At 53.3% G+C, this 14,174-nt stretch overlaps 2 protein-coding genes across 2 annotated transcripts; one reads left to right on the forward strand and one right to left on the reverse strand.

Moving 5' to 3' along the window:
• The first annotated feature begins 929 nt into the window (after positions 1-929).
• PREB (prolactin regulatory element binding) lies at positions 930-5,836 on the forward strand. Its single transcript, XM_002812195.5, has 9 exons — positions 930-2,304; positions 2,870-3,059; positions 3,254-3,474; positions 3,668-3,748; positions 3,865-3,989; positions 4,189-4,362; positions 4,510-4,582; positions 4,759-4,918; positions 5,084-5,836. Exons 1-9 carry the CDS (start codon positions 2,170-2,172, stop codon positions 5,176-5,178), a joined length of 1,254 nt encoding a protein of 417 aa, XP_002812241.2. The 5' UTR covers positions 930-2,169; the 3' UTR covers positions 5,179-5,836.
• Positions 5,780-12,695, reverse strand: ABHD1 (abhydrolase domain containing 1). Its single transcript, XM_003775956.3, is given in 9 exon segments — positions 5,780-6,059; positions 6,183-6,339; positions 6,438-6,486; positions 6,664-6,837; positions 6,965-7,077; positions 7,231-7,276; positions 7,465-7,668; positions 8,008-8,168; positions 12,105-12,695. Coding segments are annotated over 9 exon segments (1,230 nt in total). The 5' UTR covers positions 12,219-12,695; the 3' UTR covers positions 5,780-5,847.
• Positions 12,696-14,174: the final 1,479 nt, after the last annotated feature.

The raw sequence follows: 14,174 nt of genomic DNA on the forward strand, positions 1-14,174 counted from the left end.
CACTTGAGTCCAGGAGTTCAAGGTTACAATGAGCTATATCATGCCATTGCACTCCAGCCTGGGTGACCGAGACCCTATCTCAAAAAAAAAAAAAAAAAAAAAAAAAGAGGGCAGCATGTGGTGGCTCACGCCTATAATCCCAGTACTTTGGGAGGCCAAGGTGAGCATATCATTTAAGGTCAGGAGTTACGAGACCAGCCTGGCCAACATGGTGAAACTCTGTCTCTACTAAAAATACAAAAATTAGCCGGGTGTGGTGGTGGGTGCCTGTAGTTCCAGCTACTCAGGAGGCTGAGGCAGGAGAATCACTTCAACCTGGGAGGCAGAGGTTGCAGTGAGCTGAGATCAGGCCACTGCACTCCAGCCTGGGCAACAGAGCGAGACTCCGTCTCAAAAAATAAAAAAGACCCCGGAGGGTGGTGTCAAAGGAAACGGAGAGGCCAGAAAGAGCAGGTGCCATGTATCCAAGGAGGACAAGGGACCCACAAGGCCTGGGGACTTGAGATATGCAGAGAGCTTGGCCAGGCCCTTCACACATCTAATTCAACTCTGTGGGACAGATATTGGCATCCCCAAAGATGAAGCCACTGCACCATTCCTCTGGGTGCACCTTAGGTTAATGAGAATGCAGGAGGAGTGTCTCTTTGCAGGGAAGGACATCCCTTGTGCTCGCTCTCAGGAGTGCACAAAGGTCCTCATCAGATCAGAAACCCGAGGAAGAATGGAGTGTCAGGCGCAGAAGATACCTGCCCAGGAGCCGAACTGCCCCCTCTGAGGCCAGCAAAGCAGCTGGCCACCCACCAAGCCACTGGCCCAGGAGTGTGAAGCCTTGAGAAAGGGAATGGCAGACACCACCCCTGCCAAAAGTCGGAGATAGGCGTTAAGGATGACAGAGGTGTCCCCATACTAGGAAGCAGTGGATTCAGCATTTGAAGTCAGGTTTATTTTTAAATTCGTGCTGCCTCTGTTAAGAAGCAAGAGACTCCAGTGGTTTCTGGTGTGTACCCTCAGGCAAATCACTTCCTTTCTGGGGTAAGATGCAAAGGCCTGTGCTCCTAGGAGTTGGCATATCACTCCTCAAATGGGAACAGTCCTAATTTGAGGATTTCATGTGTGTGAGAGACAGGGTCTAGCTCTGTCACCCAGGCGCTGGAGTGCAGTGGTGACATCACTGGCAGTCCAGCACAGTGGTCGAGCTCACTGCAGCCTCGACCTCCCGGTCTCAAGTGATCCTCCCGCCTGAGCCTCCTGGGCAGCTGGGCCCACAGGTGCCACGATGTTTGGCTAATTTTTAAATATTTCGTAGGGACGGATCCCCATGTTGCCCAGGCTTGTCTCGAAAGCCTGGGCTCAAGCCATCCTCCTCTCTCGGGCTTTCCGAAAGTGTTGGGATTACAGGAGGATTACAGGCACGAGCCACCGTTCCCGGCAGAGGATTTTTTTTTTTTTTTGAGACGGAGTTTCACTCTTGTTGCTTGTTGCCCAGGCTGGAGAGCAATGGCAATGGCGCGATCTCGGCTCACTGCAACCTCTACTTCCCAGGTTCAAGTGATTCTCCTGCCTCAGGCTCCCGAGTAACTGAGATTACCGGCGCACGCCACCACGCCCTTTGTATTTTTGGTAGAGACGGGGTTTCTCCATGTTGGTCAGGCTGGTCTCGAACTCCTGATCCGCCCGCCTAGGCCTCCCAAAGTGCTGGGATTACAGGCGCGAGTCGGATTTCTTTATTAAAGGTTGACCTTCATCAACCTCCATTGGCTCCACCTCCTCCGCGCGCGCCCCGCACAAAGATGGCGAAGTCGGTGCTGGGCGACTGTGCCTCCGCGCCAGGGATGTAGAACCGAAGCCCCGCCCTGGGAAACGCGGCCCCGCGGCCCGGCGGCCGGCTAGTGCTGACGCGTGTCCGCACTCCTGCGCCTGCGCGGAGGGAGCAGCGAGACAGGTGCGCGTGCGCAGTGCGCGTCTGCGAGACCGACTTGGACGGACCCGAGCAGATCCTCGGCTGCCTGCTGGTGGTCAGGGTTTTGGCAACTCCCGGGTGTGAGAGGGGTCGGGAGTGCTCTCGGCGGCGACGGGGCCGAGTTCACCAGCGGCCGGGGCAGTAGTCGAAGGCCCGGCGCGGCACGTCCTGGATGCCGCGGTGCGGGCAGTGAACACGCACCGGGCGGGATGGGCCGGCGCCGGGCGCCAGAGCTGTACCGGGCTCCGTTCCCGTTGTACGCGCTTCAGGTCGACCCCAGCACTGGGCTGCTCATCGCTGCGGGCGGAGGAGGCGCCGCCAAGACAGGCATAAAGAATGGCGTGGTGAGAGCGCAGGGCCACTGGGGCTGGGTCTTGCTGCGGGCTGGCGGCGATTCCAGGGTGGCCGGGGCGTCGCGGGGCGGGCCACACTCCAGCTTCGGGCCCTGCCCACTTCTGTTGGGAAGACCCGCTTGCCTGACGCCCAGGCGCGAATTTCAGTCGAGAACTCAGCGGGCGGAGGAGAGGCTTTTAAGGTAAAGTGAAAACTGCACACAGCTGCAGAGTCGGCAGGAACGCTTCAGCTCCGCCTCAGAGCAGCTCCAGGGGTCTTATCCTGGCCTTTTCCAGGAGGTCTTGCCTGCCCTCTAGCAGCGGCGAGAGTGGTGCATTTGGGTTTAGGCTAAGTTCCTTCCGTCTTCTGAGCTTCACCCTGTTCTGTAAAATAGAGGTAATAATCCCAGTCCTGCTCACTGTATAGATTTGTGAGGCCCAAATGAGAGAAAAAAGACTCGAGAAACCCTTGTGAACTAGAACGTGCAGAAAGCAAGGGGGTACCACATCAGACTCCTCCCTAGACGTGCTCTCTGGGCACCCCTGAACTTGCTCATCCGGGTTCCCCCTCCCACAGCACTTTCTGCAGCTAGAGCGGATTAATGGGCGCTTGAGTGCCTCCTTGCTGCACTCCCATGACACAGAGAAACGGGCCACCATGAACTTGGCACTGGCTGGTGACATCCTTGCTGCAGGGCAGGATGCCCATTGTCAGCTCCTGCGCTTCCAGGCCCATCAACAGAAGGGCAGCAAGGCAGAGAAGGCCGGTAAGGAGCTCCCTCTCTACCTCCTTGGGGAAAGGGTTGAACAAGTAAGGTCACTCTTGGTGTCTCTAAAGAAGTGGGTCTGGAAGTAGGGTTTTGGTAGCAAGCTAGAAGTTGTATGGGCACCTGCCATGGAGAGAGGGGCCAGTACTCCTTACTGTAGAAGCCTGGAACCTGGCCAAGTGTTTGTGTTACAGGTTCCAAGGAGCAGGGGCCTCGACAAAGGAAGGGAGCAGCCCCAGCAGAGAAGAAATGTGGAGCGGAAACCCAGCATGAGGGGCTAGAACTCAGGGTAGAGAATTTGCAGGCGGTGCAGACAGACTTCAGCTCCGATCCACTGCAGAAAGTTGTGTGCTTCAACCACGATAATACCCTGCTTGCCACTGGAGGAACAGATGGCTACGTCCGTGTCTGGAAGGTGTGGGTTTGCGGGGTTAGGGAGGATGAATGTCAGTAGCAGCAAGATCAAAATTGTGAGAAGCTGAATGTGGCATCTGGGAAACTTGTGAATGAAGCTTGCATTGAGGGGCCATTAGAAGGGGTGGCGTGGGGATCAGTCACAGTGTACTTGCTGGACACCTGAGTTAACCATGGTGGTGGTTTGGCTACAGGTACCCAGCCTGGAGAAGGTTCTGGAGTTCAAAGCCCACGAAGGGGAGATTGAAGACCTGGCTTTAGGGCCTGATGGCAAGGTAAGGGGGTGGGGGTGGGAGGAGGGTGGAGAAAGGAGAGAGGAGGTGCTTATGCTGCTTGCCCAGTAAGTGGATCCCCTAACCTGTCCATCCTTGGAATCTTTATTCCTAACTAGTTGGTAACTGTGGGCCGGGACCTTAAGGCCTCTGTGTGGCAGAAAGATCAGCTGGTGACACAGCTGCACTGGCAAGAGAATGGACCTACCTCTTCCAGCACACCTTACCGCTACCAGGCCTGCAGGTGTGAAGACTTTTGGGGGTGGCTGAAAGAGGCATAGCCCAGCTGTGGTGGGGGAGAGGGAAAAGACTGGGGATGGGAGAGCTGGGAAGGAACTTGTTGAGTGTTACCCCAGGTCTGACCAGGGTGCAGGTGGTGCACAAACCTCTGAGGAGGGTTGGGCAGGCCCTAGGAGCTGAATAGCCCCTCATCCGGCCCCCAGGTTTGGGCAGGTTCCAGACCAGCCAGCTGGCCTGCGACTCTTCACAGTGCAAATTCCCCACAAGCGCCTGCGCCAGCCCCCTCCCTGCTACCTCACAGCCTGGGATGGCTCCAACTTCTTGCCCCTTCGGACCAAGTCCTGTGGCCATGAAGTCGTCTCCTGCCTCAATGTCAGGTGTGAGACATTGCTGCCTTGGCTAGGTAGGGGGTCCCTGAGGGAGCTTGGAAAGGAGTCCTGCCTGGGTCCCTGCGGACCGGTATTGGGGTATGAGGGTTGCTGCACAAGCCTCCAGGACAACGAGCTCTTTATTGTTTGTTGCAGTGAGTCTGGCACCTTCCTAGGCCTGGGCACAGTCACTGGCTCTGTTGCCATCTACATAGCTTTCTCTCTCCAGGTAATGGGTGGAGGTTGGCATGGCCCTGTGGGTGGACTGTAGGCCTGTCTCTACCCTGAGTTTGCATGAAGGAGTCTGGCCCGTTCTATCGAGGGAAAACCTGGGGGTGGGGAACATGCTTTCCAGAAAGAGTTCCCAGCTAGGCCTTTCCTCACTGGTTTTCCTTCTGCCCGCAGTGCCTCTACTACGTGAGGGAGGCCCATGGCATTGTGGTGACGGATGTGGCCTTTCTACCTGAGAAGGGTCGTGGTCCAGAGCTCCTTGGGTCCCATGAAACTGCCCTGTTCTCTGTGGCTGTGGATAGTCGTTGCCAGCTGCATCTGTTGCCCTCACGGCGTGAGTCATTGGGGCGGGGTAGGCAGGCACCACCCCACCTTTAACTGGACCAGAAACGTGCCCCCCGGAGGCTGGGCTCTTTGTGCCACTCCCCCTTTGAAGGGTTCTGGTTTTCATGCTGGGAAGCCCCTTTGCCCGCTGACCTCCTCCCTTTCCCTCCTGCAGGGAGTGTTCCTGTGTGGCTCCTGCTCCTGCTGTGTGTTGGGCTTATTGTTGTGACCATTCTGCTGCTCCAGAGTGCCTTTCCAGGTTTCCTTTAGCTTCCCTGCTTCCTGGGAATCAGGAGCCTGGACACTGCCATCTCTAGAGCAGAGTGGAGGCCTGGACTCCCTTTGCTCACTCCATTCGGGTCCACAGCTGAGGTTGCCTCTGACAAGATGAATGGGCACTGCCTGCCCTTCTAGTGAAAAGGCTTGGTTATGGCCCTGCGTGACTCCGGGTCCCAGGAACCTTGCCTTCATCATCTGTGGATCCATCTAGAACAGCGGTATCTGAAGCCCAGGCCATACTCCCTGCCTCCTTCCTTCTACCTACCAGAGGCTCCAGAGTTGAGCTTGTCCTTTCTCTAGAAACATGTGAAGATGCCGAAGAGCCTGGAGGCACTGCTGTCCTTCCTGCAGAAACAGTTTCTCCTCCTCCCCTCAGCCTTGTGCCAGTTCCTCTTCACATGAAGCCCCTGGCATTTGCTGGGGAAGGGACTGGCCTGGTACTTGCTGTTAGGGCAGGAAGGGGCAAAAGGAAGACTTGGGTAGTAATCTGGGGATTCAGATGGGTAGCACTAAGCCAGCCAGCCTAAAGATGCAATAAGTTCCTAGGTAGTCTACCCTTACCTTGAGGAATGGGAAAATGAACCTCAGCCCATTAGGCAGGAAAAGTTGATATTTAATAAACAAGGAAAGAGTGAACTGAGACCCCAAATGGTACTCTTGTCAGCTATTTCTGTCCTCAGAAGGTAAGAGAGCCCTGAGGTCAGGCAGCCCCTCTGGGTGCTGGAAGATGGCTTTGGCGTACTGATGCAAGAGGCGGCTCATGTAGCAGTGCTGCCATGGGAGCAGCCCTTCCAGGAAGCCGATGTGGCCACCCCGGGCTGTGATGAGCAGCGCAACGTAGGGGGAGTGTTGGGCGGCCTGTATGGGAAGGGCTAGGAGAGGGTCAGAGGTTAGAAACGTTGGCCTTCACTGGGAGCCCAGGCTGTCTGTTGCGTCCCTCATGGCCCATTTTCCTTGGGGCCAAAGTGTCCTGAATCAGAGTACTCACCACAAACGGGAGAAGGGGTCATCTGCTGCATTGAGACAGAGCACAGGGATCCGGATGGCATCTACCTTGGTTCTAGGGCTTGCTGCTTTGTAGTAGGTAACACAGTTTTGATATCCAAAGGCCACAGACGTGTAGCGCTCATCAAACTGGCGGATTGTGCGGGCCTGCAGGTGTTACCATAGGATAGGCTAAGATGATAAAGAATAGGAAGATAATGGAAGACTCATTTGGGGGGAACCAGGGGCATGGCTGAAGATTATACCTGTAGCACAAAGTCTATGTCCACCACCTTTTCAATCACCTTTCTGTTTCTGCAAGAGTACATAAGTGTTTGGCTTGACACCTGGACCTGATCCCCCACCCCCAGGCCCTGTCTTACTATCTCATGTGTGAGGAAGCCCAGAGAGAACTGACCAAGCACTAGGAGAACCTGGAGTGTCTGCCATCCTACTCTGTCTACTGCCTCCTCCCACTTGCCACGGCCCTACCGTTCCACAAGTTGGCAGAGCCCAGCAGTGAGGGGCTGATTGAAGAGCAGTCAGTTGAGTGGGGTTTCCAGGGAGCGAGTGGTCTCAAAGGAATCCCAGCATGCAGACAGAGTCAGTGCTGCCACCAGCCCTGCAGCCTGCCCGGCCTGTGCCAGGTGATTCAGCACCAGTATCCTGTAGAATTGGACAAGGGACCGTGAAAGAAGGGTTTGCATTAATGTGAGTTGGGACAGAGGAAAGGGACATGGAGGAGGAAAGAAAGGAAGACTGGGCCTCTGGGTTAAGCCCAGGCAATCTTTACCCTCCAAAAGAGATGCCTGCGGCCAGCAGTGGAGCTTGGGGATAGCGGTGCTTGATGTGGTTCACGACTGTCTCTAGATCTTCAGTATTGCTGGCACAAAAAGCCCTGTGGGTCTGAGGGCAAGCCAGATCATTGGGTAGGGAGGGAGACCGTGGCCAGAAGGTGGAGGGGAAACTGAGGAAGGATAGGTAGGAGGTAGAGCCCCAGGGCCAAGGATCTCTAAAGGGAGTGGGTGAAGGGCTGCTATGAGGAAGGCGGCTACTCACCTGCAGTTCCTCCCCACGGCAGCCCCGGTTGTTAAACACAACAGCCCTGTGGCACACACAGGTACATCTTAGCCAGACCCTTCTTAGCCCCTCTCCCCTTTCAGTAGTCTTCAGAAAGACCCCTGTCCAAAGACTCCTTTCGTGTAGCATTCTTATCTATCAGTGTCCAGATTGACTTCTCCCTAGTACACGTTCTCAGATGCCACCCCACTCTGGGGCTGCACCCATCCTTACTGGTAGCCATCCCTCAGAGCTTGGTTAACTAGGTGCAAGACGTATGTCTCCTGGCTACTGCCGGTGATGCCAGGAAGCAGCAGCACGATGGGCTGGGTAGTAGGATCAGGGTCTTGGCTGCTGTCAGGTTGCTTGGGGCTGCTGTTAGGCTGCTTGGCCCAGTCTAGCAGGAGCTGGCCTCCATCTGGTGTTTGGAGGATGTCACTGGTTTTGGAGGAAGAGGCACACAAAGATACTATTAAGAACTTAATGTAATTCAAAAGCTTTGCCCCCTGCCCCACCCACAGACAAGTCTTACCACTTCCCATCAGCATCATCTGAGGGTGTTCTTCATGTAAAACAGTAAGGCTTGACAATGTGGGATGGGGACATAAAAGATGACCTGGTGGCCGTGCAATTATATAGCCCTTCCATATAACATCCATTATCATTGAACCCTCAACACAGGGATGTAGATGAGGCAGATTACCTACATTTTAAAAGCGGTAGATAGGTTTTCCCTAGATACCTGGGGTTTCATGTTCACCCTGTTCTGTCCCTTACCTCTGATAAAGGACTAGGGGCTGAGACTGCAGGAGGACTTGGAAGATGCTTTGTAGTTGCCCCTCAAAATACCACAGCGTTGGGTAGACAGTCTCCGTGGTGATGGAACAGTGTTGCTCCAGGAAGGCCAGAAACTGTGGCCCAGCCACCAGCCGAGGCCTCTGTAATCACACAACAGTCTGCCCCACTTCCCTGACTTTTGCACCAAGCTAGTGAGGCACCCAACACCAGAGGGGGAGGGGGACCCCCTCTCCAGAGGCCAGCCTGGAGGACCCTGCTTTGTCTGCATGTGAGATACTCAGCACAGCTCAGTTGAATGGCCAAGTCTCTGATAATACACTCCAACTAGAGCCCCTAAAAAACCCAGTCCCGGAGCGTCACTGCCCAGAATTGACCCTGAACTGGGAGCTGCTGAGTTGACTGTCCAGTGCTGACTTTCCCGCTCAGCCTATCCATGCCCCAAACCCATTTTGGAGAGAGCAGGTAATGTAAACAGCCAGGCTCAGTGGTGTGCACCTGTGGTCCCAGCCACTTGGGAGGCGGAGGTGGGAGGATCACTTGAGCCCTGGAGTTCAAGGCTGCAGTGAGCTATGGTAGCACCACTGTACTCTAGCCTGGGCAACAGTGAGACCCTGTCAATAAATAAGTGCCTAGCTGATTCCCTGCAGGAAAAGTCGGGATTCTGGGCAGGGGCTGAGGAAATGCAGCACCATTCAATATTCAGCCTTTACTTTGCAGTTGAAAATGAAGCCGGCTGGGCACAGTGGCTCATGCCTGTAATCTCAGCACTTTGGGAGGCCAAGGCGGGCGGATCACAAGGTCAAGAGATGGAGACCATCCTGGCCAACATGGTGAAACCCCGATTCTACTAAAAATACAAAAATTAGCCAGGCATGGTGGCAAGCGCCTGTAAGCTCAGCTACTCGGGAGGCTGAGGCAGGAGAATCACTTGAACCCGGGAGGCAGAGGTTGCAGTGAGCCGAGATCGTGCCCCTGCACTCCAGCCTGGTGATAGAGCGAAACACCATCTTTTTTTTCTTTTTTTTTTTTTGAGACAGAGTCTCGCTCTGTTGCCCAGGCTGGAGTGCAGTGATGCAATCTCGGCTCACTGCAAGCTCCACCTCCCGGGTTCACGCCATTCTCCTGCCTCAGCCTCCCGTGTAGCTGGGACTACAGGCGCCCGCCACCACACCTGGCTAATTTTTTGTACGTTCAGTAGAGACGGGGTTTCACTGTGTTAGCCAGGATGGTCTCGATCTCCTGACCTCATGATCCGCCCGCCTCGGCCTCCCAAAGTGCTGGGATTACAGGCGTAAGCCACTGCGTCTGGCCTAAGGGGCTTCTTTCTACCGGGGACCTTATCTTCTCTTACTTGTGGGGCCCCTGCTGTTAGGTTGTGCTCTAAAGGAAGAACAGCCCTAATGTGAATTGATTTTTTTCTTCCTTCATGCCAGCCAGGGGGAAGGTGACAAGGATGAAATAACAGGGACAGATGAGGTCAGTGGGCACTGAGCCCTGACTTTCAGCTTCTCTGCTGTGTTCTGGACAGACATCAAGTGAATGAGAGAGCCTAGCCACGTGGAAGGCATGTGAAGGAGGAGTATGCCATAGGTTCAAGAATAGAAACTGCATATCTGCAGTGGGCCCTAAGGAACATGAGGACCAGATTTCTATCTCTAGTACAGTTCCTATACTCTACAGGGGCAAATGGTAGCGAGGCCAAGTTGATAGTGCAACTTTTGGGAGATGTGACTTTGGACCCTAGTCCTTAAGCCCTGGAATTATGACAGCTGTCAGTCGTGTGCAGGCACTGGGCTAAGCCCAAGCTTATGAGATATTTTATAAGTGAAGAAGTTATGACTGACAGAGGTTAAGTGGTTTGTCCAGTTACACAGCAAGCAAGTGGCAAAACAAAATTATTAACTTATGACATTACCACCAGTACTTGTAGGTAAGATTTGTTGAGTGCTCATTAAGATCCAGGCATTGTGCTAAGAACTTCACACAAATTTTGTCTTGTGATTTTCATAACAGTTCCATGAAATAGGTTCTGTGATCCCCCTATGTGAATGGATTTGAATGCTGAATAACTTGTAAAGGGCCAGAAGCTTGCCAGAGCTAGTTAGTGGCAGAGCAGGAGATTCAAACCCAGGTCCGTCTGACTCTAGAGCCTGCGCTGTCTAGTCACTGTCGTGTATTGCCTCCTAATTGCCAAGATTTTGAGTTGCTATCCTTTTTTTTTTTTTTTTTTTTTTTTTTGAGACGGAGTTTTGCTCTGACACCCAGGCTGGAGTGCAGTGGTGCCATCTCAGCTCACCTCACCGCAACCTCCACCTCCTGGGTTCAAGCGATTCTCCTGCCTCAGCCTCCTGAGTAGCTGGGATGACAGGCTTGCGTCACCACATCCGACTAATTTTTGTATTTTTAGTAGAGATGGGGATTTCACCATATTGGCCAGGAGGGTCTCGAACTCTTGACATCAAGTGATCTGCCCGCCTCAGCCTCCCAAAATGCTGGGATTACAGGCATGAGCCACTGTGCTCGGCCGAGTTACTATCAGTTTGTTAATTCCTTGGCCAAACGGCCCAGTAGTGTGGAACAAGACTTATAAATTTGTTCACAGGTTTGATTTATGTGGGCTAATTTGATTTTAACTCAAGAAAATGTTTCTTGACTCCCTCGTGAGAATGAATTAGTATTACAATATGCCACTGGTTGCTATGCTTAAATCAGTATAGATCCATTACAGTGCTGGACAATCCAAACACCATATCTAGAGGGCCTCCAGAATGGCACTTTTCCTGCATTTTAACCAGTATTCGTTAGCTTATAAAGGTTTAGTCTATAAAGTGGCAGGGGCCCAGATTTCTGTGCAGCTAGTTGCAAGTAAAGGAAAGTGTTTCCTTAGGGGCAGTTTTGTTCTGAAGTGACCTTCCAAATCTGATGTATAAAGTGAGGCCTACAGAATATTGTGAGGCTTGGATTTTTTAACTGTTTTATTAAGGAAGACTTTTTTTTTTTTTTCAGACGGAGTTTAACTCTTGTTGCCCCAGGCTGGAGTGCAATGGCATGAGGCTCATTGCAACCTCCGCCTCCCATGTTCAAGTGATTCTCCTGCCTCAGGCTCCCGAGTAGCTGGGATTATAGGCATGTGCCACCATGCCTGGCTAATTTTTGTATTTTTAGTAGAGACGGGGTTTCTTCATGTTGGTCAGGCTGCTCTCGAACTCCCGACCTCAGGCGATACTCCCGCCTCTGCCTCCCAAAGTGTTGGGATTACAGGCGTGAGCCACCACACCCGGCCCTAAGGAAGACATTTAGTAAACAATATATGATAATGTAGAAAGCTCTGAAAATATGGAAAAGTCTAGGTAACACTAAAGTCTCCTATAGACCTTTTTAAAGGACTTGAACCAGTAGGTGTCTTGTTAGACTCAGCTACCTAGAACAGAGTTTAATGAAGATGAAAAGATTTGGCTTTTCCTGGATATGTAAGTTATGTATTTATCTAAATTTCAGTGAGAAAAATCTCCAAATTCATCAAAATCAACCTCTTCAAACTTTCTCTCACACTATACGGAGAGCCTGGAACATAAAACAGGGCTGAATGAGCAAGGACAGTTAGGGTCATCCATCAGTTCTGAGCTAGGCCAGTTCTGACCTCAGCCAGCCCTTAAAGGAAAGGAGGCCCTACTAAGCTATTTGGGGGGTGGGTGGTATTGGGAGTTAGCCATGACCCACAGACCTCTGGTTCCTTCCTTCAGTGCAGCTGAAAGACTCAGCTAAACCACCTAAAAAGGAACGCAAAGTGTGCACATCTCTGACACCTCAGGATGCCTTCCACCCCACCTTTCCCCAAATGCTTGTCCACATTATAGGGAGCAGCACCCTCCGGTACCCAAAAGGCCCAGCTGACATGGGGATCACATGGGATGCAGAGGCACTAGGGAGGCAGAGCCGACTCTCCATTCGGTGATAGCAAATTTCACCTGTGGGGAAGCCCAACCATCCCAGCTCCCACCAAGGGCTCAAGCCCGTGTCTGGAAGCTGCCCCCTACACCCAAATCCGCTGGCCAGAGCGCTGGACCCGCACCCACCTGAAGCACACATGCCCAGTAGTAGCCCAAGTAGAGGGCAACGGCAAGAGCCAAGGGCAGAGAGAAGGTGTCTGCCCAGGTGCCATTCTGGGGGCTCAGGAAGGAGCTCAGCATCTTGTGTTGGGGGCTTCCGACCCTCAGGCTCCTGGCTGGCCCCGGTTGGCCGGCTGTGACTCGCGGGCCCACCCGCCACCCGCCATAGGCAGCCTGTGCAGGTCCGGTCCCAGCTGCCGGCCGTTTGCGCTGCTGGCCCCGCCCACCGCCGGTGCCCGCGGCTGGGCGGCGAGAGGCGGCGCTAGTTGGTCGCGGGGCTGGGCGGCTGCGCCTAGTGCCTCGCGCGGATCTAACCCAAGTGACCTGCGAATGGCCTCCCGCCCTCCCCCGCCTTCTGCTTCCCCTCCGCGGTTCCTGGCTGTGCAGCCCGAGACAAGCAGCCTCCTTCAGCTGCCATCTTGGTGCGGGGCATCTCCAGCTCCCTGAAACTCTTCCCCGGCGACGCCCCGAGTCCAGCAGCCTGGCCAGAGTCCCTTAGGCGCTCGCAGTCAGTCACACACAGGACACAGCTACTCCTGCGGTGACATTCTGCTCTGTCACACACTACAGCCATTCACAGTGACCCTCACCAGTCACTGTCCGACTGTGACACCCCACACTGTCACAAAGCTTTCAGCTGCTCAGTGGTGGCATTGCAACACATGCAGCTTCCTGCAGTGTCACTCTGCATTGTATCATACAGTCCCTGCCACACAGTCCTCGTACAGTAGATAATTTGCTCACCACCCTCCCTGTACCAGGCACTTGATACAGACCCCCCATTTTACTGTCCGTGTCTTCATTGAAATATAGGAGGTCGTCTACTAAGAGTAGTGGCTTTCAACCTTGACTGCAGATCGGAATCATCTAGGATTTTTAAAACTACCAGTGCCCAGGCCCTACCCCCGATACAGTTGGTCTGGAGAGAAGCCTAGGTATCAATATACTGTAAAGCTTCTAGGAGGTCCACAAGTCATCAGGGCTTAACACGGTCCACACAAGAGAAGTACCAGCTGCCATGGGAGCACTGCGGGGGTGCCCGGACTTCATGCGAGGGTGTTCTAGCAGAGGGGGCAGCAAAGGCAAAAGCCTGGAGGTGAAGGATGTCTTAAGGGAACAGAAAGAAAGTTGGTGTGGCTGGAGCATGTGGGTGGTCAAGGACCACATAATTGCTGCAGTTTATCCTAGGGTCAGAGGAAAGCCATCCAAGGATTTTAAGAAGGGAAGGGTGACATGAGATGTCTTAGGTGAATCATTCAGTTGCTCGGAGAATAGATTGGAGGAGGAGGAAAGTAGAAGCAGAGAGGCCACTGGGAGGCTGCTAACAGAATGCCAAGCTCAAAAGATGCCTGGACTGGAGGATACCCAGGAGAGGAGTGAAGATCTTCAAGATCAGGGGCAGAATTGATAGGACCTGGTAGTAGATTGGAGGCAGGGGAAGAAGGAGGAACATGGATGACCCCCAGGTTTCTGACTGCACAGATATAAAGTGTCCATCCCTGGGACAGGGAAACAGAGGAGAGGAAGATTTGAAGAGAAAGATGATGCATTTAGACACAGATATGTAGAAGTTGGGGTGCTGGTAGGTGTTTTAACTGTGTTTCCTTAGGTTCTGTATTTGTCTATTTGGCATCCATAAATCACAGGGCCAACCTAATGGCCAAGGTTGTTTACATCTCCCCTACAATCCAGAGCTCATACCCTGAGCACTTCCTTTCTCTAACTTTCACATTCACATCTCCCCTGCCCTAAATCAACCCAGGACCAGGTAACTAGAATCAGTCCCTGTGCCCCAGAGTGCTCTGGAATTATGCAAACTAGCCAGTCCCAAACCGCTTCTCCTGCCTTACTGGGAGAAGTAAACCCCAATAAAGGCCTGTACCTTCCCCTCGCTTCTTTCTGCTTCCTGAGTGACACTGGCACTTCCCCCTGTGACCGTGCCTTTTGTTTCTAGGGGAACTGCAAATAACATTAAGCTTTTCTTTCAACGGCAGTGACCTCTTCATGTCCTCACTCAGCCACCTTTATAAATTAAAA

The sequence above is a fragment of the Pongo abelii genome, chromosome 12 (assembly GCF_028885655.2).
Source record: "Pongo abelii isolate AG06213 chromosome 12, NHGRI_mPonAbe1-v2.0_pri, whole genome shotgun sequence".
Taxonomy (NCBI): Eukaryota; Metazoa; Chordata; class Mammalia; order Primates; family Hominidae; genus Pongo; species Pongo abelii.

Coding starts and splice junctions, on each gene's coding strand:
- PREB (XM_002812195.5), top strand. CDS start 2,170: ATGGGCCGGCGCCGGGCGCCAGAGCTGTACCGGGCTCCGTTCCCGTTG. Junction 3,990..4,188: donor TACCGCTACCAGGCCTGCAG/GTGTGAAGACTT, acceptor TCCGGCCCCCAG/GTTTGGGCAGGTTCCAGACC. Junction 4,363..4,509: donor GTCTCCTGCCTCAATGTCAG/GTGTGAGACATT, acceptor TGTTTGTTGCAG/TGAGTCTGGCACCTTCCTAG.